Here is a 25,376-nt window from a genome sequence, read left to right as displayed (position 1 = left end):
AGCATCCCCTAAGGTCTCATGTGTTGAAGACTTTGTTGTAGCCCATGGTGCTGTATAGGTGAAAGGAAATTATGTTAAGGGAGGCACCTGCCATGCTTAAAACCTTTGGGGGTCAGGGGATCAAAAAGATGGCCCAGTGGTTAAGAGCAGAGAACCTCAGTTCTGTTCCTAGCACCTATATAACTCCAGCTCCAGATCAGATTCTTTCTTCTTAACTCCAAGGGTACCTACACTCACATGTACACACACACACACACACACACACACACACACACACACATACACACATGCACTTAGAGAATATATAAATAATTAAAATAAAACAAAACACAATCATTTTCCTGGGCCAGGGAGTTGGCTCAGTGGTAAAAGTGCTTGCTTCCCAAGCCCGATAACCTGAGTTCAGATCCCAGGACTTTGTTTGAAAGTTGGGCATGCTGTCATCTTGTGTCTGTAAATCAGGAACTCCTATGGAGATGAGAAAGAGATAATTGGCCCAAGAAGTTCATGGGTCAGCTAGTCTGGAATACACAGTGGATCCAGATGCAAACATCAAGAAAGATCCTGCTTCAGATCAGGTGGAGAGCACCCAAGACTGTCCCCTGACCTTCACGCGTGTCCTGTGACACATCTGTGCCCTCACACACGAATGCGCGCGCGCGCGCGCGCGCGCGCGCGCGCGCACACACACACACATGCAAAACAACAACAAACCCTTTCTCAAACTCCAGCTCTGTTTCCCACGTCTGGTCCTGGTTCTGCTATGCAGTCAGAACCCAGCTCTCCCTGCGGGGAGGCCTTGGACCAGATCCCTCAGGTCACTAGGGTAGCCCTGTGGAGGTGTGTCTCTGGCCCCAGCTGCAGCTGACATGTCTGGGTTCTTGTCTCAGGCAAAAAAACAAAATTCAGAGACAAGCGGAGTAAGGAACCCAAAGGAAGTTTATTACCAAGATGAGGTCTGTACCCAGTGGGGCAGGCAGTCTTTCCAGGATCAGGAGGCCTCTTGGGATCCTAGACAGCTCATATTATAGCTAAGCTTTAATGGAAGGGAGATTATTCATGATTTCAGATGGGGGAACTCCAAGAATCGGTTGGACTTTCCCCAATGGGGCTTGCTCCCCATTTCTATTCTTACATGGGGTTTTCTAGGTGCTTCATGGGTAAAATGTGTGTTAGGACCAGGGTTTTTTTTTTCTCTGTGTTCTTTTAGTGACAGGGTTTCAAATAGCCTAGGCTGACCTTGAACTCCTCCTCCTCCTCTTCCTCCTCCTCCTCAACTGCCACCTCCTACTGTTGGAATTACAGGCGTGGATCACGATGTCTGGTTACTTTTGCTGAGCCACTCTGTAGCCCAGACACCCCTTGAACTCACTGTGATGATGCTCTTGCTTCAGCCTCCTGAGTGCTTAGCACAGGGTGTGGTGGGGTGGGCAGGTGATTTTGCAAGGCTAAAGTCACTAAAGCGAGGCAAAGGACAGCCAGCAGCCAGAGGCCATGTGGGCCTGAGCCAGCTCTGTGGTTACATCACCTTCCAGCTGCCTCTGCATCTGTGTGCTTGTCTAGACGACGTCATGTGTCACGGGCCTTTCTCTCACGGCTTCCAGTAAGAAAGCTGGCAGTTCTGGTTCCATTTTTTAGCTCTCCGTGGTGGTTGTGGGGAGCAGGGTGGGACAGGGGGAGGTGTTACAAGAAGCGGGGGGGACGGGGGAGAACTTGCCTCTTAGTTGGTTGGCAAGCCCAGAGCAGTCTTAGGGCTTTCTTGTGCAGGTGTTTGGGGGCCTCCTCACAGTCACATGCTCTTTTGTTATATTCCAGGAAGGAGGTTTTGAGTTGTGACATCACAGCGTCACTGACTAGACTAGCTGGCTTTTGCACATATCTGTTCTCAATAAAGTGGTGCCAACCAGCCCTGGAGTAGATTCTGGGGCATTTTCTGAAGGATAGGTTAAGAATTTTTGTCTTTAAGGAACCGATGCTCAGGCCCTGGTCATCACATCTGTGTGAGGCCAGCTTCAACCCACTATACCACAGGGAGGCATAACCAGAATTTTCAGGGCAAAACCGGAAGTCCAGGCAGCCTCAACAAGTCAGCTTGGCCACCTTGTCCTAATACAACAACAGGGGACAGCAGTGAAATCAGAGACTTTCCCCTATAACCACATTTGAAAGAGGAAATAAAGAGTCCAATGACCTTGTCTGTCTCCAGGAGGCTGACTTGAGGTGTGTAGGGGGCTAAACAGGAAGCAAGGAGACAGGAAGCAAGACCCATGTTTAACTGTGCAGTCCTGGTCAAGCTGTGCCTTGGTTGGTCAACAGCTCAAGTCTGGTTCTGCAAAGTAGTTCAAGAAATTTTTATTGCTCAATTGGATGGTCACCCATAGTGGTGACTGCCCTCCGCTGGGGTGTATTGGGGGGTGTCTGTCCTGAGGGCTCCTGGTTGCTGGGGGTAGTCTCAGTCCGTTGTCATAACCAGTTCATTAACCAGTTCTGTTTTTGCAGGAATCCAAGATGACCGTGCGAGCGAGTGACTCGGGAGGGAAAGGAAGACAGACGGTAGGAAATGCAGAGCTGATGAATGAGTCTCGGCCTGTAGCTGCCACCTTCTCTCGCCACTTCCTGACCTCTGCCCCATTCTAGGCCTTGCCAATCATAGGGTTGGTCCTACAGCATCTCAGAGAGTTGAGTTGTGCTCACCCTTTTGTGAAGAGCTGATACTCAGCCGGGGCAGTCAGCAGCCTGGGGCTCCCAGCCTTCCACACCTGACTTCCGAGGGAGAAGCATTTCCCATATCAGATTGGGGTGGGCATGTGCCAACCCCAAGCCACACCACTCTGAGGTTCGAAAGTCTTGCCTGAGACTGAAGCAAAAAGAAAAGAAGCAGCTTAACTCCTGTCACCTAGGTGTCCGTCTACTGACGCCTAAGTCAACCCAGGTATCCGTCTACTGACGCCTACGTTAGCCTAAGTGTCCGTCTACTGACGCCTAAGTCAGCCCAGGTATCCGTCTACTGACGCCTACGTTAGCCTAGGTGTCCGTCTACTGACGCCTAAGTCAGCCCAGGTATCCGTCTACTGACGCCTACGTTAGCCTAGGTGTCCATCTACTGACGCCTACGTTAGCCTAGGTGTCCATCTACTGACGCCTAAGTCAGCCCAGGTATCCGTTTACTGACGCCTAAGTCAGCCTAGGTGTCCGTCTACTGACACCTAAGTCATGACACGGCGGTGCATACACAGGGAAGACCCATTTAGCTGCAGAGAAAACTGAAAACTTCAGGAAAATGGGTGGAGCTGGATAGCAGTACATTACACAAGATGGCCCAAGCTCGGGAAGAAAAAGCTTCGTGTTCTTTTCGTATGTGGGTCCTAGTTTGTAACGTATACGCATGCTCAAATAAGGGGAAATGTGGGTAAAAACACTAGAAAGGAGACAGAGAGAGAGTGAAAAGAGGTTCTGAGGAAGACGGGGGTGGGTGAGTGCACAGGACGCATGTGACATGAAAGCAGAAAGCGGGGGTGGGGGGACTGGAGGAGAGTGGGAGGGTGGAACCCAAGGAGAGGGGAGAATTATCAATAATGTATTTTATTCAACAAGGCTGCTATGATACATAGCTGTTTGTATTCTCATTGAAAAAACTAAATTTTAGAAGTATTGTTTTTCTTAATAATTTATTTACTTTTATTTTATGTGCATTGGTGTTTTGCTTGTATGTATTTCTGGCCAAGGATGTTGGATTCACTGGAACTGGAGTTATGGACAGCTGTGAGCTACCATATAGGTGGTGGGAATTGAATCCAGGTCCTCTGGAAGAGCACCCAGTGCCCTTAACCATTGAGCCATCTCTCCAGCTCCCTAGACGTGTTTTTTAAAAATATAAGACCATGACTGGGCATAATGGAGCACAGCTTTAATCCCAGCACTCTAGAGGCAGAGGCAGGTGGACCTTTGAGTTGTAGGTCATCCTGATCTGCATGGAGGGGTCCAAGACAGCTAGTACTACATACCGAAACCCTAGATTTTTTTTTTTAAAGGTTTATTTATTTATTGTGTATACAACATTCTGCCTCCCCAAACGCCAGAAGAGGGCTCCAGATCTCATTACAGATGGTTTTGAGCCACCATGTGGTTGCTGGGAATTGAACTCATGACCTCTGGAAGAGCAGCTAGTGCTCTTAACCACTGAGCCATCTCTCCAGCCCCCTAGATTTTTTTTTTAAATCTGCTTTCCTCTTTCAAGATTTTTTTGTGTTTATGTGTATTTTGATTGCAATATGCCTGTGCACCCCTGTGTTCTTGGTGCTCACAGAAGCCCGAAGACGGTGACAGACCTGGAACTGGAGTTACAGATGGCTGTGAGCCACTACGTAGATCTGGGAATCAAACCCTGGTCCTCTGGAAAAACAGCCAGTCCTCTTACCTACTGAGCCATCTCTCCATGTTTTGGAAAAACATCATATAAAAAAAATCTGTTTTCATTTGGACCCATCCAGTTCCCATTCTATAGCTTAGGTTCTTCATCCTGTCCTTGTGTGTTTGGGAATACTGGCTCACTGTGGTTCCTGTGGAGAATGCTGGTTCCAAACACATAGCTGTGTTTCTCCGTGTTAGATTCTATCCTCCAATACTTACAACAATGCTGTCTGCACCAATGTCACAGCCCTACCAGTCTCACCAGGGAGATTCAGTTGTATTCTTTCAGGCTGTAATTGACACACAGCACAGGCGCTATCCAATGACTCACGAGTGAGGTTTGGATGGGTGAGGAGTTTTCTGGAGCAGAGGGAAGACAAGGGGTGGCAGGTAGGAGAGGGCGGTGTGTCCACCGCAGTGGCTCGAGCTGTGCTTACAGTGGGGGGAATAAGAGGGTTCATGTGGGAGCTGTGTGGAGCAGGTGAGAGGAGATGGCTGGGAGGGTCTTGAACATGGGCTGGATCTTGGGGTCCACACGGCAGGTGCTTAGGAATCTCTAGAAGTATCAGTAGTGTCCCAGTTAGATTTTTTTTTTGTCAACTTGACACAAGCCAAGGTCATCTGGGAAGAGACAACTTCAGGGGGGAAACTGCCCCGTAGACAAGTCTGTGGGGCATTTTCTCTACTCATGATTGGTGTGAGGGGAGTCTAGTTCACCGTGGGTAGTGTCACCCCCTGGGCAGGTGGTTTGGGTACCCATTGTATAAGAAAGCAAGCTGAGCAGGCCATGGGAAGGAAGTCAGTAAGCAGTGCTCCTCCATGGTCTCTGCTTTGGTTCCTGCCTTGGCTTCCATGATGGACTATAACCTGTAAGTCAAACAAACCCTTTTCTCCCAAGTTGCTCTTGGTCATGGTGTTCATCACAGCAAGAGAAACCCTGCATAAGACAAGTAAGAAATGTGGATACTGTGAGACAGGAGCCAATCACGAGATGGCTCTGTACCATCCGAAGTGGAGACACTGGGATTCCCCAGAGTCAACGTGGGTATGTGAGCACACCCTCCCTGAGCTGTGACATGGGTGACATGTCTCTGCTTCCTGTTTCTCCCCCATCAAGGGCAGTTTCCGGCTCCAGCTTCAAAAGAACAAACACTCAAAACAAAGGAAGTGGTCCTCAACCACGGGAAGCAGGAAGTGTCTGCTGGGTCCTCGGCTGAAGCCCAGGGACAGTGGGATGGAGTCCGTGGCCCTGTACAGCTTTCAGGCCACAGAGAGTGACGAGCTGGCCTTCAACAAAGGGGATACGCTCAAGGTACCGAGTTGGAGCTGGGCTGATTGGGCTAACAGGGGTGGTGGGGTTGGAATCAGGGTCCAGGATAACCCTGGTAGTCAGGGCTGTGAGGGACAGGCTCAGCTGAGCCACTTCTGTGTCCCTCAGTTTCTCTGTCTGGGAAATGGGAATAGTGATTACCTCCCTTTGGGGCCATTGTGAGAGTCTGAGGCAGCTGCCACGGTGCCTGGCAGGAGTTCGTTCAATCCTCCAGTTTTGTACTTTAAAACAATAACAACTGAGAGAAAGAGAGTTAGAGAGAGAGGGTGTGTGTGAGAGAGAAAGAGAGACAGAGACCGTGTGTGTGTGAGACAGGTGGTCTAGAATAAGCCGACATACTAACCAAGTAGGGCCAAGATAGCTAGGATTTAAGTGTCCAGCAGTAACGTGAGGAGAGGGAAAACAGAATAATAAATATACTTCCTTTGCTCTCACCTGGGCTCCTCTGGGTCGAAACGGTGGCCGTCCGCGTTGTTAGAAAGATGGGTGTGTGAACCGGCTAGTAAGAGTGCCCTTACTTAGACATTTGCATGCAATGGAAGATCCCAGGGGCCACAGTCAAGATCTGGGGGGTGGTCATGCTAGATCATAGGCACTGGAATGCTAATAGCCTCCCCTGTGCCCTCCGTTGCCCTTCCAGTGACCCACTGGAGCAACTGGCACAGGGCTAGGTGGCTACCACCCTGAGTCTGGCCCCAAGAGTCGAGCATCGGGACAGCTTCTCTGAAGCTCATCCATGGGACCCATGCTCAGTGAGGAGCTCCTGGGTGTGGAAGACCATTGCCTGGCTGCAGCGAAGCAAGCCAGGGAGGTATCTGCGTGAGCTGAGTGTAGAGCGGAGTCTCAACTTTTATTGCTTTAACTCTTGGGCCTTTGTTCAGTCCCTTGGGTGTCTGAAGCTCTAAGCTGGGGTTCAAAGGTTGCTATGGGTCTAAAGCAGCCACATACATTTGTGGCGTCCCCTTCTTCAAGGCAAGGTGCTGGCACCTGGGTCTGCCTAAGCTGTTGACCCTGGGTCCTGTGCACACTTACCACTTTGGCCTGGGAAGGGCCTGGGCCAGGAGACTCTATGTGGATCCTAGTTTACTTCAGAGGCCTGGGCTTCTCTGGAGACCAACTCGGGATATATCCTCACACACACTTGAGGCTGGAAGGTAGCTGGCTCACAGGAATGCTGTGTAGAAGATTCTAGCCCAGGTTCAGAGGGCCCAGTGAAGTCCCCAGAAAATTCTGTGAAGCCTGATAGCCTCCTCCTTCACAGATTCCCAAGAGGAGCAGGGAATCACATTGCTAAGAGTCTACTGAGAAATGGGGGTGAAGAGTGGGGGGAGGGGAATCCAGCTACCCATCACAAGCCATGAGAATAGGGACCTGGAAGCCCAAGGCAGGAGCAGCTTGCACAGTCGGCTTTCAGTTAGGGGGTGGGTAGGAAAGCAGAAGAGGCCCATGTCAAGCTCAGGGGGCTACGGGTAGTCGGCAGACATTGGGGAGCTGCATCCCCTTGATTCATTTGACAAGCACTGGGCTACTTAGCGAAGCTTCGTGTAAGGGCACAGGCAGAAAGGCAGGAGGCCGGGGATTGGGAGAGTCGCTGTAGGCAGGGAAGACAGAGCAACTTTTCAAAAGAGGCGTAGAAACCTGGGCACTGAAAGAACTGGCTGTGCAAAGAGCCTGGGGAAGAGAGCCCAGGTCAGACAGGGCTCTCACAAAACCCCGAGGCAGGACCTTGACCTGTTTGAAGAGTCTGACAAAACTGTGAGAGGGAGGGGAGGAGTCCGGGTCTGCTGGGTGAGCAGAAGGAACAGAAGAGACACAGCCATAGCTCAGACTAAGAACAAACATCATGACCAAAATGACAGTAATATAAAAAGAGCTCTTGCTTTGTTTTGTTTGTGAGACAGGGTCTCACTATGTAGCAAGGCTGTTCTGGAACTCACTATGTAGACCAGGTGGGCCTTGAACTCAGGGATCAGACTGCTTCTTCCTTCCCGTTGCTGGGCTTAAAGGCATTTGATACCACACCTAGCTTTAAAGAGCTCTAGAAAGTGTGTTGTGTGTGTGTGTGTGTGATGTATATGTATACTATTACACACACATATATACACATATACACTTACACTATTCTGTCACAAGTGGGAAGACAGACAAGGGACACCAGCAGAAACTTTCAAGAGAAACAAAGTGAGCAGGTGGCCGCCCAGATGCATCAGTGATAGGCACTGTGTGACTGGTGTCTGCTGCCCACTCTGCATGACTTCGTTGTATTTTAATTAATCTATTATTTTGAGACAATATCACTATGTAGCCCTGGCTGGCCTGGAATACACAGAGATCTGCCTTCCTCTGCCTCTCCCTCCAGAGTCTGTAACTGAACATGTTCACCACCATGCCTAGGACTTTAAAAACTTCCCTTTGAAGAACACCAAACACACAAACAAAACTTCCAAGGTTGTTGAGAGTGTGGAGAGGTTAGCAGATGGGTGAAGTGACGGATAGACATCTGGGAAACACATACAAAGTTTGAAATGTTTGCACTTGGCCTGGTGGCATGTTCCTGTAGTCCCAGCATTTGTGGCGCTGAAGCAGGAGGATTGCTTGAGCCTAGGAGTTTACCTGGACAGCATTGCAAGTCCTGTCTCAAAATGAATAAATGAAAAATAAGATAATCTGTTGTGTGGCCCAGAAAGTCCCTTTATAACCAGACAGTATCTGGCAGGTTCTGGGTCCTGGTCCAGTTCCTGGTCTAGACTCCAGCTAATCGTCAGAAAGCAAACGGCCAGGCGGGCAGGGTTGGCACTTCCAGGCAGCTGATGCTCTGGTGGTGGCTACACCACAAATTAGGCACAGGAGTCATCATGAGTGGGCCCTCAGGAAGGTAGGTGTAGCCCTACCACTCTGTGTAAGAATTCAGCACCAGCCGGGTGGGGATTGGGAGGAAACCCATCCTCCCCACCCCAGAGCACCGGAAATCACTGAGGGTGCAGAGCTGTCAGGACTATTCCAGCCCAAAGTCACATTCTTTTTGTTTATTTGCTTGTTTTCTTCCTTTCTGTAAAACTGTAGTATTGACACTGTGTGAGGGCACGGATGCCGCAGTGCTCTTGTGAAGCTCAGAGAACAACTTGGGGAAGCCAGGTCTCTCCTGCCACCGTGTGGGTCCCAGGGACCGAACCTAGGTCATCGAGCTCGGCAGCAAGTGCCCTTGTCTGCTGAGCTCTCTCCCTCTTGTTTGTGAGACAAGGTCTCCCTGTGAAGCCCAGGCAGTTTGAATTCACTATGTAGCCCAGGCTAGCCTCAAACCTACAGTGATCCTCCTGCCCCAGTTCCTCAGTGCTGGAATAGAGGAGCTCCCCACCCCCACCCCACCAGGGCAGCGCTAGGAAGGTGCTCAGGACTTTGTGCGTTCAAGGCAAACACGCTATCTCTTGGTCCCTCTTCAGAGTCCTTGCACAGGCTGGTTCTGCAATCCTTTTTGTATTGATTTTCCCCGGCTCTGCGTTAGACCTGTTTTAGACTGGCAGGAAACCGCAGGATAGGAGGGTGCATCCCCCACTGCTGCAGTCAGCCACCAGCTGCTAGCCGTGGTTACGACGAACCGGATTGCTACGTTAGTGCTGCCCGCCACACATCTAGATTTGATTTCCTCGTCATTTCAACTCGCTAACACGTTGTGTGAAATAGTATTCAGTATCTTCATTCTAAGATTTTTGGCATCACTTTGAACTTGACCCCAGAGTGCTTCCCCGCCTCGCTATAGTCTCCCCCCCCCCCCCCCCCCCCCCGGCTATCTGGAATTTAAAAAGATTACACCCATGTGTACTGCAGCGGCACTTCCTCTCTGGCCAGGGTTTCTACACTGTGTGCTGGTGGCGTTCAGCCCTTCCCCAGTTGGTCTCTGGCGAACGTCACCATGTCATGCTAAGTCGTGCCAGCTTGAAGGTGGAACACAACTTCCTCTGCAGGTGCTCATAAAATCTAGGAGGAAACCCCCTGGCCCATAGGCTAGCTCAGGACATGTGGCCCTGAGTGAGTCTTACCAGGGATGAAGGCCCTCGTTGGCAGGCAGTGCTTGCAAGGGTAGATAGCTTAGCACCCTGCCACTGTTCGCTGGAGGAAGAGCATGACACTATTCTCTCTCTCCCCCCACCTCAACACACACACACACACACACACACACACACACACACACAGATACGGAGTCTCTCCATGATTACCTTGCCTCAGAGACCCAGGCTAATATCCCCCTGGGAAGCTGATGGCACCCACGCACCCTGGCAGCCTACCCCTGAGTCCTTCCAACTCTGGACTCCTACCCTGAATCTGAGCATCTCTCCCTGCCCCTGAGCCCTCTCCTCTGGTCATGGAGCCATGCAGTGCTCTTCAGCACTTGCTGCTGTCCTGCCTCCAGCCCAGAGCCAGACATGCCAGCCTCCTTTAAGGAGACAGAGGTGGGTCCATCTCAGAGCCGTCGCCTGGCTATTCCCCATTCCCTCTTCTTGGACACTATTCCCCTATCTTTTCACCATTGGTTTCTTTCCCTTCCTTCCTTCCTTCTTTCCTTCCTTCCTTCCTTTCTTTTTTCTTTTTTTAAATTTTGTTGATTTTTTTTTTGAGCTCTACATTTTTCTCTACTCCCCTTCCTGTCTCTCCCTCCCCTCCCCTTCAACCCTCTCCCATGGTCCCCATGCTCCCATATTACTCAGGAGATCTTGTCTTTTTCTACTTCCCATGTAGATTAGATCCATGTAAGTTTCTCTTAGGGTCCTCGTTGTTGTCTAGGTGCTCTGGAATTGTGATTTGTAGGCTGGTTTTCTTTGCTTTATATTTAAAAACCACTTATGAGTGAGTACATGTGATAATTGTCTTTCTGGGTCTGGGTTACCTCACTCAAAATGATGTTTTCTAGCTCCACCCATTTGCCTGCAAAATTCGAGATGTTATTTTTTTTCTGCATTGTGTAAATGTACCACATTTTCCTTATCCATTCTTCAGTTGAGGGGCACTTAGGTTGTTTCCAGGTTCTGGCTATGACAAACAAAGCTGCTAAGAACATAGTTGAGCACATGTCCTTGTGGCACGATTTGAGTCTTTTTTCTTTTTGCTGTTAGAGAATGGAGAACTATGAACAGTGTCTTACTATGTCACCCAAACAAGGCTAGAACTCAACAATCCTCCTGCCTCAGCCTTCTAAGTGCTGGGGTGACAAGCACGGACCACCAAACTAGCTGATTCCTTTTTGTAAATTGGGGTATCTCCAGAAAGGCTTTTGTGAGTCACTCTGGGTACCCCTTTGGCAGCTCCTTGTCCAAACAATGGCTCCCACAGCTCTCTCCCCAGCAGGAGGCTGCTGCTTTCCTTGGCTCTTTGCTTCTTCACAGCACTACTGCCCGCGGGTCACAGGCTCCTAAGGCTGCATATCTAGGACTCCTGCAGTCTGCACCCAGTAGGTGCTCAGTCAAGAGCTATCAGTGACTGTGTCTGGGGACAGTGGGGAGACCAGCAGCAGGTAGGGCCAGAGGTGGCGCAGACAGGCGCTGTGCCTGAGCTGGGAAGCAGGACTGCCCTGAAGTGTGTTCCCTGGGGAAGTTCCCAAAGCTCCAAAGGTCTGGGGCTCCATCAACAGTAAGAATTCAGCAAGGTAAGCACAGAAGCACCTGGGGTCTCTATAAAGAGATGGGTAGGAGACAGCACATGGCAGGGGTTACGGGCACAGTGGCCGCTTGGGTACTACAGGACGGGACATTGTATGGTGTTGGCCACAGCTGTGCCCATTTAACAGACAAGGATGCTAAAGCCAAGACCCTAGAGACGGCAGGAGCAGTCAGAGCTCAAGAGCACACGGACTTCTGTCTCAAGCTGTGGCCACTGGGGAAACTTGGTTTCATTTTGAGTGAAAGTGGTTTTGAGTCAGCTACCTGCTTCCATCGGCCCAGTGCTGCTGACCTTGTTCAGACCAGGAAAGAAGGACGGGGTCAGCCTGGCTCCAAAGCCTCTCAGGGGGCAGGTTGGAGTTGAGGCACAAGCCCAGACTTCCAGGTGCTTTTCACTTGTGGATCATATTGGAATATGTCTGTGTCCCCTGTTTCTGTTATTCTGGTGGGGAGGGGAGGGGGGCAGCTAGCTCTGCAGTGGCTCCAGGTACAGAGCAGGAGCAGGGGGGGAAAGCCCGTGGTGGACCAAGGCCCCCATGACCAGCATTTCTAAAACCCCAGGCCAAATATGCTGTGCCGCGCTGGTCAAGTTCATTCCTTCTCTGAGTCTGTCTGTGAAACAGCACTTGGTGATGTTCAGCTTCTTCTGGTTGCTTGTGAACTGGGATGACACAGGGCAAGTGTACCCACGGGATGAGTGTGCTGTCCCCTCCCCAGGGCTACTTTCTGCCCTTCAGTGGTTAACGCAGTGATTCTCTGTCCAGTTCTGCCTAGTGCACCTGGGGTGACAGGGCCCAGCAGGCTTGCAGGGTGTCTGTGGAGTCCAAGCATCTGGGCCAGAACCTGGGAACTAGCTTCATCAGAACACAGCTCTTTCCTCTGTTCTGCTATTCCTGGCTCTCATGTCATTCCAAACATGAAATTCATGTGACCCAATGTTGGGGCTCACTGACTCATCTGGGGGCCTCCAACTTCATGTCACATCTCAGTGGTCAGTGATTGGCTGCTCTGGGTTCCTACAATCAAAAGACCTACTCCCCCTCCCCCTGAGGCCCCTGGGTCACCCTGGGGGTCTGGATGGGAGAGCACAGAGGCCGCAATGCCCCGTGCCATAACCACAAGCTTACATGGGCTCAGGAGGCACAGGCCTGCTGTGGATGACCATCTATCAGCCTGTAGGCTGCCTTGGCCTGTGGGCTGCAACAGGGCCTCATCCAGGGCTCTGACCTCCGAAAGGCCTGGGAATGGCTGCAGACAGCAGGACCTCAGCAGGTGGCTAAGCGTCCATGTTGCTCCTGCCTACAGATCCTGAACATGGAAGATGACCAGAACTGGTACAAGGCTGAGCTCCGAGGAGCCGAGGGTTTTGTTCCCAAGAACTACATCCGTGTAAAGCCACATCCGTGAGTAGTCCGTCCTCACTGCCACCATCCACCTGGAGGCTATCAACCCCACTTTGCCCTGCCAGAGCCAAGATGTTTGGGATGGTCCTAGATACCGCACAGCCCGAGGAGATGGACACTGGCTGATCGGTCTGAAACTTGGGGAGGTTAGGAGTACAGTCAGACCCAGATGTCTCAGGCCTGGGACCTAGGTCAGGTTCCTAGGAGGTGGCATTGAGCATTGCTCTCAGAATGCCTGGGCCACTAAAAAGTCCCTGACCACCAGCTGGATATACCTTAAATAGCATCGGGGTCATTGGTCTGGTTCCAGGGAACCAGGCACAGAGACAGAGGGAAACACGGGGCACAGAAAGAATATGTGGAAAGGCAGACAGCATCAGGGTACCTCTCAGAAGGGGTGGCAGTGAGTGAGATGCCGAGGGATGGATGGGAGTTGGCTGTACAGACAAAGGCGGTGGTTTAAGGCATTTTCTGGGGAAGGTAGAAAGTGGGAGGAAGCTAGAATGAACCAAGGAGAGCAATGAGTAGAACCAGTACAGGGGACTGGCCGGAAGAGCCTAGGGAGTGGGAAGCCATGGGGTCCTGAGACAGTGTGTGTGGGGGGGGAGTTCAATTAACAGGTGGGAGCTATGCTGTGGTCTGGGTGGGAGGAATGGAGGTGCAGGGTGGGGCTCAAAGGGTATTTCCTCTGTGTCTTTTTTCTGCTTCTTTCCAAACCTGCCGCTACCTCTCTACCACCTCCGGCTTCCTGTTTGGGGTCCTCATCCCCAACCACCCTGCTGGGTCCCAGGCCTTCCTGCCAGGTACACCCCCCACCCACCCACCCACCCACCCAGAGGCAGGGGAAGGAGAACACAAGCATGAAGAGAGAAAAGCATAGCATGTAGCTCAGATGCTAGCCAGGCGAAGCCCGGGCCTGGCGTGAGCTAAGGCTGTGGTCATCTGTGTGGCCTCAGGGAAGGCGTAAGGCAAAGGTTGGAGGGCTGTATGTGGAGTCTGAACTGCTGAGAAGCCCTGACCTTGGGCTGGGAGAAACATGGCAAGGGCTGAAGTCCTGGGTCAGGCTGTCATGGAGGACAGGAGGAAAGAGGGGCCAACAGGGTACTCAGAGTCACGGAACCCAAACCCCTGGTGACCTGGAGGGTGGCTCTGGCCACCTGTGCTTAGACCAAGCAGGATCATGATCAGGTGCTAGCCAGATCCTAAGGGGCCTGCTGAGTAGTTGGACCAGTTTGGTAATCTTAGGCCCTGCCCAAAACAGCTCTGGGGGACATTCCCTCTTGGGTGTGAAGACCATAAACGTAGGGGTGGGAAGAGAGGGCTGTAATCCTCAAAGGCCTATGCCAAGCCCTCTCTGTCCCTGAGCCCCAAGGTGTCCTCCGCCCCTGGACCAGGAGGCACTATCCCTACTCTCAGTGAAGTTGGAGGACTGTGAAACGGTGGGGTGGGGGGTTCTCAGGGAAAGGATAAACCCCTGGGCCTGCAAGTTAGAATAGAAGTTTGTCAGGGAAGACAGAAACAGACTCAGGGGTGTGTGGAAGGTAGGGAATGAGCCACGTTCTCATAGCGGCAGCTGGAAAAGCCTCCAGGTGGCTGTTCCTCCAGCTGCCCAGCTGTGGGGGAGCTATTAACATCGTCTTACAGACCAGCAGAGGCACACAGAGATTGGGTGGCTTGTCCAACATCACTTAGCCAGCAAGAGGCAGGCTGGGATTGCAGTTAGACGGTAGAGGCTCTTCATGAGCCTGCAGAGAGGGAGAGAAAACCTGTGGGAGCCGAGGTGTGTGGGGGCGGGGAACCTCTCCGGAGACCCCAGGCCTCCCTGCGTTTCAGTTTCCACATCAATAGAAGAAGCAACATGATGTAGTCAAAGACAGAGTGATGAGACTGAGTGTTAGAACTCTGGGGAATGTTCCCTGTCCTTCGAGCAAGTAACACCCTCCCTCCATAACTCACAGCCCACTGGACCCATTCCCTGTGACCCTGTCACCCCAGGGGTCCCACCTCTGCTGCTTGGAGATTGTATTAGTCAGGGTTCTCTAGAGTGACAGAAAAAGAATGAATCCTCCCCCCCCACCTTCTTCTTCTGTGTGTGTGTGTGTGTGTGTGTGTGTGTGTGCGCGCGCGCGCACACAGGCGTGTTTGTATGCTTTATTAGAACACTAATGCTTTATTAGAACAGGCTGTGGTCCAGTTAATCCAACAATGGCTGGCTATGGATGGAAAGTCCAAGAATCCAGTAGCTGTTCAGTCCACAAAGCTGGATGTCTCATTCAGTATACGCTGGAATCCCAGAGTAGGCTCTAATGCCAAGGAAGGAATGAACTTGCTAACAAGGCATGGGCAAGCAGACAGACAGCAAAAGCTTCCTACTCCCGTGTCCTTACATAGGCTTCTAGCAGAAGGCATACCCAGATTAGAGTTTCCCAGCTTAAAAGATCTGGATTAAAGGCACGTTTTCCAACCTCCGACATATGGATCAGAAGTAGATCTTTCTACTTCAAATTAAGCAAAATTCCATCACAGGTGTTCCCTCTTTTGCGGGGTTTAGTTAATTCCATATGTAGTTAGGTTGACAACCAAGAGCAGTCATCCCAGAGACCCAGTTCTAGTGTGTGGGTTTTGGAGCCCCGGCCAGACATGACAGGCAGTCTGCCATTCCTGAGGACCCCTCACCTCCAGGGAATCCCCTCTAGATCTCAGCACACTAGCCTAGGAGAGCAGCTGGCTGGCAAGGCTGTCGAGGCTGCTGCAGGACCTGGCCAGCCCCGCAGATAGGAAGGACACCGGGAGAGGCTGTTACAGCAGTCCTGTATCAAGTCTACTTCTACTCGGGAGGGGCTCAGGAAAGGGAGGACACTACTACTGACGTCATCCATACTTATTTGGGGTGTGCTAGGCCAGCACACCACCACTGACCCACACCCCAGCACGGGTCTGCACTTTTTAACTTTTGAAAATTTGTCCTTGGCCAGTGAGAAGGCTCTATGGTTAGAGGCGCTTGCTGCTGAGCCCAATAACACGAGCTCAGTCTCTAGGACTCAAATGGTGGAAGGAGAGAACCGACTTCTGATCTCTCTCTATGTGGTGCAGACATTCCTGCATGTGTGCCCACCAGAAATAAACACATTTTTTTTTTTTTTGGTTTTTCGAGACAGGGTTTCTCTGTGGCTTTGGAGCCTGTCCTGGAACTAGCTCTGTAGACCAGGCTGGTCTCGAACTCACAGAGATCCACCTGCCTCTGCCTCCCGAGTGCTGGGATTAAAGGCGTGCGCCACCGTCGCCCGGCTAATAAACACATTTTAATGTTAAAAAAATCAAGGCTAGCTCAGTGGTTAAGAGTGCATACTGGTCAGGCAGTGGTGGCACATGCCTTTAATCCCAGCACTCAGGAGGCAGAGGCAGATAGGTCTCTATGAGTTCGACAGACCTAGGGCAACACAGAGAAAATGTCTCAAAAAACAAAACAGCAGCACTTGGGAGGCAGAGGCAGGCGGATCTTTGTGAGTTCGAGACCAGCCTGGTCTACAAGAGCTAGTTCCAGGACAGGCTCCAAAACCACAGAGAAACCCTGTCTCGAAAAAAAAAAAAAAACCAAAAAAAAAAAAACAGAACAAAACAAACAAAAAGAGTGCCTACTGCTCTCTTGTGTGGTTTCTAGCACCTACATCAGGTAGCAGCTTACAACCAGCTCCAGGGGATCTGATACCCTCTTCTGGATTCACGGGCACATACCCTCGTATGTATGTATGTATGTATGTATGCATACGTGTGTGTTTGTAATTTAAAAATAATAAAAATAAATCTTAAAAGGGAAGGAAATCCTTCTCTACTGTCAGGTTGGGGTGTACAGGCTGGTGGAGCCTGGAGCCTGGCCCTTGTTTGTCTTGGGTGTGGGTTTGTCTGGCCTGGTAAGAAGTGGCAGAGACAGGTTGTCTTGGATGTTTTTTGCCTCTGCTGTGTAACCTTGATTTGCTTCCCTGCTTCTCAGTTTCCCCACATGGAAAATAAGACAATGGTGCCAGGGACAGAGGGCCAGCCCTGCCCAGCGCTGACACTGTCCCCTCTCTGCACAGGTGGTACTCGGGCAGGATTTCTCGGCAGCTGGCTGAAGAGACTCTGATGAAACGGAACCACTTAGGAGCCTTCCTGATCCGGGAGAGCGAGAGCTCCCCTGGCGAGTTCTCCGTCTCTGTGAAGTGAGCTCCGGGGTGGGGGGGTGCAGGAGTGGAGCAGACCTGGTAGGGCCCCTGGCTGAGTAAAGGGCTCAGAAACAAGTCCTCTGAGCCCTGAAAAGCACAGGGAAGTGCCGCAAGCAGTGGCAGTCCAAGACAGCCAGACTTCTTGCCTGAGCAGTCTTCTTAGTTAGAGGAGGAACAGTGTCTATTGGTGCCCCGGCTGGTGCCCCGGGCTGGTGCCCAGAGAGTGCTCCTGACAGGGTTCCACTCTATGGCAATGTCGAGAGGACGGACCTTGATGCCAGGCACTTCTAATTCTGAAACTGTCATTTTGTGGCTGTGTGACATAGGATCAATTATCTAACTTCTCTGAGCCCGTAAAGCAGAATGTGGTGTTTACTCTATAGGGAGGAGCTCACACCTCGCAGGAGAGGGCCTGACCACAGAAGCTCAAGCAAGGCTGCTGAATGGGGAACTGTGAGGCTTATTAAAGATGAACACCGTCGCTCTTTAGTCTGGTATAGCAGAATAGAATTGAGGGCTGCGGGGTCGGCCCCTGGCCGCCAGTTCTGGCAGGTTATTGACTTCCCAGTTGCGCCAGGCTGGCTGGAAGCTCGGAAGCAGACTGGAGATGACGAAAATAAGGGCTGCACGGTGGAGACAGAAACAAGGAAACACGCATCAGGAGGTTAACCAGGAACACCTGCTGGGGTCTCTGAACCGGGAGGCACTTTTCTGCCTGGTGCCCAGGGGAGGCTTTCAGGCAGGGGGCGCTGCAGTGCCAAACCCCACTGTGGGATGCCCTGGGTTGTGCAAGAACCATGATGCCAAGTGGTGGGAGCGACTGAAACAAGGGACAAGGCCTGGCTCACACTCAAAGAGAGGGGGCCATATGGCAGAGGGCCTAGCACACAGCTTGGGCTTTTCTCTCAGAGCAGTCCCAAATCCTGAGGGGTTCTGAGGAGGAAAAGTTCCATCTGTAGCAAGTCCCCCGGTGGCTGTGAGGAGGAAGGACTTGGCGGGCTGAGGCAGCAGGAAGCCGACAGCGGATAGTGTGCTGGGGAGGAGAGCAGTGTCAAGGCCTAGAGGTGACATGGCTTAGGACAGCAGGCCCTACAGGATCTGCTCTGTTGCCTGGCTGCTCCTGGAATGAGCTTCTGTGCTAAAGGGACAGAGGGTGGTGTGGCCTGTGTGTGGCTCTTCAAGGATGCTTGACCTCTGGCCAGTGGCTCTCAACAACAGGCCTATTGAGGACCAGGGCAGTATATGACCCTACTGTTCCTGTGGACTACGGTCTCTCCCTTCTGCTCTTATGGCCTGTGGGAGCTGCAAGACCCACCACAGTGGGGAGCTACTGCCCTGGGACCACATCACGTGTCCTATCTCCTGCAGCTGCTTGGCAGCCACCCCAACCACTGGCTATTTCAGGAAGGCCCCCCACACTTTCTCCAGCCACCCCAACTGTGCAGCAGCCATTGGCTACTCCAGGAGGGTCCCAACCACATTCCTCTTGAGCGTCCCGGAGACCCAGGCTGTCTTGACAGATTTGGGGAGGTAGCTCTGACTGGCCACCCTGGGACAGGGAGTATGATGGGATACACATAGACCAAGAACTTCTACCATGAGCAGGCGCAGGAGGACGACTAAACACAGAGGTCATACTCCAAGAGGGGAAGAGGCAGCAGTCAGGCCTTAAGCATGTGTGGGAGCTCTAGTGGGGGCTGGGGGCATCAGGCACAGGAAACATGTGTGGCGATCTAGAGGTTGTACGTTGAGGGCTGTTTGGATGGTAGCATGTCCGACTGGGAGGGCAGATGGCAGTGTTCTGGGGCAGATTTGAAGTAGGAGAGCTGAGCCAATGTGTGGTACTCAAAGATACCCTGGCCCACACCCCACCCGTCCCTTCCCAAGGAGTCCCAGCCAAGCACCTATGTTAGACCAGGCCAGTGCTTCCCCAGCTTGGACCACCAGGTGGCCATCTCCACCCTCGTTTCCTCCCAGACTGGGTCAGGGATCCTGAGACAGACTAATGTTTTAGGATCCCAGAAAGGGAGTGAGTCCCAGCTCCGACGTCTCCTAGCCCTGAAATCCAGACAAGTTATCCTGGGAGCCTCGGCTTCCCCATCCATAAAGTAGACATTGGCATAAATAGAACTGTGTTCTGGGTACACACTCTGTAACTATTGCCTGAGGTGGAACTGGAGGGGAGCACCTGCTCAGAGACCACTTCTGGCTCCTCTGCCCTTGCCCAGGGCTTCCCAGAAGACAACTGGTTGGGATGGTTGGGAGCCCTGGTCTCACCCTGGCTTTGCCTGGATCTTGTGTATAACTTCAAGCAGACTCTGGTCCTCTCTTGGTGGTCATATCCTCAGCTGTGACCCCGAGTCAACCTGACAGTCCACCCTCCCTGGCAGGGATCTCCCACGAGTTCATGCCAAGACACATAGAGCTGTCGTCACAGGTGGCTTCATGGGCCTTGGATGTTGTGCAATGCCGTAGCACAGCTAGTTGACTGGAGAGGTTTCAGAGAGCCGACCCCCTGAATCCTGTGTGCCTAACTGTCCCCATGTACTCCTCTCTAGGCCACTGGAGACTCTTCTGTCACAGCTGATAGTCCCCAGTTAAGGAGCCTTGCTTCCTTTCTGGCCATGGGTGCCTTGGGGTTAGTGAACATTTGTCTGCATCACCAGACGGGTGCTACACTGAGTACCTACTGTGAGCCAGGCCCTGTCCCTGAGGCCACTACTAAATAGGACAAAGCTCCTTGTTCCCCAAATACCTGTGTCCTGGTAGAATGAAGAACTCATGATCAGCAAATAATGGTACCTGGAGTAAACGAGGCAGGGCTGTAGATCCCAGTGTGTAGGTAAAGAAAGAGGGGTGAGAAACTTGCTACTGACCTCAGTGTCCTGCCAGACAGTTTCCTGAAACACAAAGACCTGGCAAGGCCTCTCAAGGCCGGCTCTCTTTTCCCTGTGTGCTGCAGTGATGACTCTCCACTCCCCCTTGTTCCCCAGTGGACGGAGCAGTGAGTGCTCAGACCTGACCCAAGTGAACCCCAGCTGGGAACAGGGGCATGTGGGCTCCTGCCCACCCAACCTCCCTTCCCCTCTCAGCAGCAGCTGCTGCGACCAGGCAGGAAAAACTCGATGAGCAAGACTGTCCTGACTAAGACCATGAGTTTTTCGAATGCAGGGAACTGGCTCAGCATAGTCCCTTTGGGGGTTGGGGTCAGGGGTCACAGAGTGGTGCCCAGCGAGGGACACAGGCAGTCACCTCCGCAGAGGTGGAGATAAGTAAAGATAAGTGTGCCAGGGACTACTGCAAAGCCCCGGAGTCCAGAACCCAGCTCTGGGGCTCGGGGGCAGGGTGGGGTCCTGAGGAGCAGCGTGGGATGGAGATGTAGAGGGACCGACCCCTTTCCAGACAGCCTGGCCCTTCCTCAGCTTGGAAACAGGAAAAGCTACAGTGCAGGCCAGGTGGAAGAAACGGCAAGACATGTCACATACAGCCCAGACTGTCACATTTCCCAGCCCTAAGAATTTCCCAGCTGCCAGGTTGGAAAGTTCTAGAACTCCTGGCCCCGTGCCCTGTCCCCCAGCTCTCCCGTGGGATCCAAGAGCAACCCTCTGCAAAATTCTCCAAGCCTCAGGCTCTCAGCTGCTTTCGGAGGAGCAAGGACTTATGAGTCCGGAGCCTGCCCTGTCCCACTCCATCTTGCTTTGCTGGGTCCCTGCACTCCTAGCCACATCAAGCCACTCTGTTGTTCAAAGTGACCCCTCTCCATGCAGCTACCCCTGAGGCCAGAGAGGTGGGCCCACCGTCCCCTGCTCACCCTCAACACCCACACCTTAGGCACTGAGGCGTGGGGATTGTGGCAGCCCTGGCAGAAGCCTCCTCTGAGGAAAATGGCCTTTCCAAAGGTGTATAAGCAGTGCCGTGACTGCAGGTAGGGCTGGTCTGAGGCCAGGTCACCTGGTAGCTACAGCCCCCATGGAAAAGCCCTCAGCAAAGCCTGTGGTGAGGGGCTGAAAGTGTCGTGGGCTGTGGAGACATTCAGGGCAGCTCTATCTCCTCGCTTCTGGTGCCTGTACACAAGCTTTTGTGAGTTTTGTGAGCGATAAGACTGGGTGAGGATACTGCGATCCAAGTTGAACCCTGGCCCTGATGAATCGCACGGGGTCAGCTCTCCAGAAGTGGGCAGTTTATCGGTGACTTGACTGTGAATGGCAATGCAAAAATACGTTACTCCTGGAAGACTAAGGCCTAGAGAGAGAATTGTTTACGTAGTCCAGACTCGCTTCACACTGGACTCTTGGATTTCAGGTGTGAGCCGACGCCCACTCCAGACTCTAGTCAGGGCTGGGCAGGGAGCGTCCCCAGATTCCTAGCGCTGTCTTCATCCTAAACCTTCAGCCCATCCCTGGGGCTGGAGAGAGAAGGAGCAGTGGAGGGCAAGGTGCGGCTACAGATTTGGGAGGAGAATGGTCTCTCTGGAGGGCGCAGCCCAGGGTGTAGGTCGCATTTGGAATAATATCTGGGACATATTGTCCCGGTGGGAGTGACAGCTGCCATTGTCCCCACCAATAATCAATCAGAGAGCTCCTCTGAGCATTTGTGACTAGAGGCAATCCCACCTAGCCTTCCTTCTGTGGATTTCTGGACAGGCTGTGGCTGCACTCAGGCCTCAGTTTCCCTACTGTGCATAGGGTCAGGAGGTAAGACTAGCCACCTGTGACAGGAAACGGGTCCCAGATTTAACCGCTGCCACCGTGCCCACTCCCAATGGCACCTCTGAAGCTGTCTGGCTGTTCTGGTGTGCAACAGGTTGCAGGTTAGGCCCAGGCAGGTCCCTAGGCACAGTCCCTAACAGGATGGCCTACTTTAGTGGGACTGGGACAGACTTGGTACGTTTTGGTGGCATTGGTCTGAAAGGCTGAACATAGAATTAGAAAGCAAGGGGCCGTTGGTTTCAGAGAAGCTAGCAAAGACAAGAAGCCAGCTCTTGAATCTGAAGAGTTGGGTTTATCATGAGGGCAGTGGCAGCCATGGAAGGCTCTTGAGGGGAAAGAAAGGACACGGAATAGTCAGAACGCCTGGGTAGCTCTCATAGGCACAGAGTTTGATCAGAGTCTGCATGATCTTGGGACTCACTCCCCAAAGTACTGGGAGGACTGGGAGAGGGAGGGGAAGAGAGATTGTCAAAGTTGAAGGGATGCCAAAGAGGTATGAAAGACGTGCCCAGAGGTACCCAGTGATGGTCCCAGTACGCCAATGTTGTGTTTCAGCTTTCTTAACCTAAAACACTGTGAAGTGTTTTCCCTATAAGAAAACTGAGGAGTTCAGAGGAGTTAAATGACTTGCCTGAAGCCACACAGCAAGGAAGTGCCCTTGTCTAGAGCCCATGCCCTGAATCCCTATTCTACCAGGATGGCTTCCAGTGTCTTTGCCTCCTTTGACTTCAGATGTCCCCAGAGAAGTGCCTGGCTCCAGAGACGGGGCTAGGTCTGAGGCACTGGGTCTTCCCCGCAGTTATGGCGACCAGGTGCAGCACTTTAAGGTGCTTCGAGAGGCCTCAGGGAAGTACTTCCTATGGGAAGAGAAGTTCAACTCCCTCAACGAGCTGGTCGACTTCTACCGAACCACCACCATCGCCAAGAGGCGGCAGATCTTCCTGTGTGATGAACAACCACTGCCCCAGGTAAAGCTGGGACAAGGAACCCTGAGTCTGAGGAGCACTGCCTTGCCCTCCCCAGAAGCCCAAGTCCCCAAAGCGGCATGAGTGTGGTCCCTACAGGGAAGGAGGAAGGACTGTAGAGAAGGTAGGAACAGTGCAGAAACTTCACCCTGTCCACACACTGAAATCGTGTAGGGTGTGCAATAGGTGAAAATAAGTGCTTGCTAGTGAACGACTGTATGAACACCTGCTGAGTCCCATAAGCCGAGCTGCACTGTGCACTCCGATTTGGGTTTTGGCAGGATTTTTGTTTGTTTTGAGGTAGGATCTTTCTGTGTACCCCGGGCTGGCCAGAGATGTGCTATGTAGAACAGATTGGCCTTGAAGTCTCCGTGATCCTCCTACCTCAGCCTCCCGAGCACTGGGATGAGCCTGGTACTCTGTGCCCATGTTCTGCCCACCACTTCATTCCCGTTACACAGATGAGGAAACAGGGGCCAAGAGTGAGCCAGCTCAATGAGAGGCTCCTTCTCTGCTTCCCAAGGAGGAGCTGAGCTTGGACAGGATGTGGACAGTGTGCCCCCCCCTCGGGGACAAGGCCTAGCTGGGCCCCGGGTGTAGAGAGATCCATCCAGCCCTAGTCCTCACAATAACAACAATTTTCCAGCAGCCAGTCCTTTCATCAAGGAGCCAGGAGCAGCTCTCGCTCTCATTAGGATGACGACACCAGCCGACTGGGTTATTAGTGCAGCACGGTGTTTTGCTTCGAGGCCAGGACAAATCAAGACCTGGGCATATTTGAACTTGAGCACCACAGAGAGGGAGGGGAGTATGATTCCTGCCAAGGCTTGGAGAGGGCTGCTCAACTTCACAGTCAGGCCTTGTGTTTTTCTCTTCTCTGAGACCCTGCTATGTGACCTGGGGGCCATTTCAATCCTTAGCTCCGCCTTGGTTTCCCCTTTGTTCAACGGGACGAGTTAGGGGTTTGCTTTACCAGGAGAGACACACTGTGACTTCAGAGACCCCCCCAATGGTGCCCACATGGCTCCACTGCCTGGCCTAGTGAGCTAAGGTCCAAACATCAGCCCCTCCTGCTCATCACCTAGGCCAGCTCTGCCTGGTGAAAAGGGAGGGGCTGATCTGACCTGTTTTCCTCTGTACTGGCTCTGCCAGAGCCTGGGGTCACCATTGGGGGTGGGGGGCAGGGTGAGCTTCTTCCTTCCTGGGCAGAGCCCACTGATCCTATCACGTTTGGAAGTTCTGCAGGCTCAGCAGAGGCAGAGGGGAGGGCCTGAGCTGGGACACAGCAGGTGCCTAGCAGGAACAATAGGGAAGACCGTAGGGCCCAGGAGGCAGAGAGGAGCCAAAGCCATCCACACCCAGGATCCAGACCTGAGAGCGGATAGATAGTGGGGGAGCATTTCTGCTCCCCCAAGCCTGAGGAGTCTGTGGAAGAATCTGCTCCTTAGTGTTTTCCAAGCCTAGGAGTACTTCCATGCGGCATCAGTTACCCTGTTTTTGTGGGCCCAGAGGTAGGTTACAGGACCCAGAGAGAGTTGGACCTTAGTTCCACAAGCTATGTAGCAGGGCTGTGAGTGGCAGAGGGCCTGTCCCATGTCCCCCAGCGGGAGCGCACATCTTCCATGGTGCTCCAGGGGAAGGACAGCTCGCTGCCTCCAAAGAACACTAATTATTCTGCTTGCTCCTCCACAGCCGACCCGGGCTTGCTTTGCCCAGGCCCAGTTTGACTTCTCGGCACAAGACTCATCCCAGCTTAGCCTCCGCCGAGGTGACATCGTGGAAGTTGTGGAGTGTGGGGACCAGCACTGGTGGCGGGGCCGGGCTGGTGGGCGTCTGGGTTTTTTTCCACGGAGCTACGTGCAGCCGGTACACCTGTGACCCCATAAGACCAGAGGAGCGATGCTCTGGGCACAGCCTCTTCACACTAACCAGGACCGATGTTGGTCACCACCAGGCTGGTTGCCGGGTTCATGATGCCACCCGCCATTGACAAGGCCCAGCCTCTCTAGGCTTGAGGACCGACTGCTAATGGCTAGGGCCCCGCTCAAAGAGTGCTCCCCTTGAGCAGTTACCTGCCGCCCATGTTCCTAAAGCACCCTTCAGATTGTGCAAGTTGCAGGGAATGTGACTTAGCCCTGAACAACCTGGACTTCCATGAGGGCACAGGGTAGTTCCTCCCACTTGAACACCTTGGAAGCCCCTGGCCTTACCCTACCAGCAGCTGATGAGGCTCTATAGAGGTGAGTCCCATCGGAAGAAACCCCTTAGGGACAGATGCCATACAGTGGGTCCCCTCCTGTTGGCTACAGAGAGAGCCCAGCCTGGAGGCAATGGGTTCTGCTTGTTCTGGAAGAACAGACAGCCTACAACCTGCATTGAGTGGACATGAAGTCTAAGGAGATGACGCCTGGCCTTTGAGGGACCCTGAGCTGTCTCTGCCCAGAGTCACAGCACCTTCAGGTTGGGAAAACTGGGTCAGATTTGACAAGGCCTGGCATGGTGGTGGGCTTTGGGGGAGGGAGGAGGAGAGAGAGCACGCACCTCTGTGGTTGTCTTTAGTCCCTTGAAGAGCCCAGGTTGCAGGGGTTCTCCCTGAGTCCAGGCTGGCCCAAGACCCTTCAAGCTCTGAGCCTGGCATACCCTATGCTCTCAACCCATACCTGCATATTCAAAATAAAACATGAACCAGTAGACATCCAACAGAAT

The 25,376-nt window shown here is 52.6% G+C and overlaps 1 protein-coding gene across 2 annotated transcripts; it reads left to right on the top strand.

Moving 5' to 3' along the window:
* The first annotated feature begins 5,536 nt into the window (after nucleotides 1–5,536).
* Nucleotides 5,537–25,375, top strand: LOC142860682 (GRB2-related adapter protein). Of its 2 annotated transcripts, XM_075992271.1 has the most exons (5): nucleotides 5,537–5,722; nucleotides 12,697–12,794; nucleotides 16,871–16,993; nucleotides 22,505–22,673; nucleotides 24,363–25,375. In XM_075992271.1, the coding sequence occupies exons 1-5, from the start codon at nucleotides 5,645–5,647 to the stop codon at nucleotides 24,546–24,548; spliced, it is 654 nt and encodes a 217-aa protein (XP_075848386.1). In that variant the 5' UTR covers nucleotides 5,537–5,644; the 3' UTR covers nucleotides 24,549–25,375. The 2 variants fall into 2 exon arrangements, with proteins under 2 accessions (XP_075848386.1, XP_075848385.1); XM_075992270.1 differs by lacking the exon at nucleotides 22,505–22,673 and having other exon boundaries at nucleotides 5,540–5,722.
* The last annotated feature ends 1 nt before the right edge of the window (nucleotide 25,376 follows it).

Source organism: Microtus pennsylvanicus, chromosome 11, assembly GCF_037038515.1.
Source record: "Microtus pennsylvanicus isolate mMicPen1 chromosome 11, mMicPen1.hap1, whole genome shotgun sequence".
Taxonomy (NCBI): domain Eukaryota; kingdom Metazoa; phylum Chordata; class Mammalia; order Rodentia; family Cricetidae; genus Microtus; species Microtus pennsylvanicus.
Note: the sequence above shows the minus strand (reverse complement) of the source record. Positions and strands in the feature narration are given on the sequence as shown.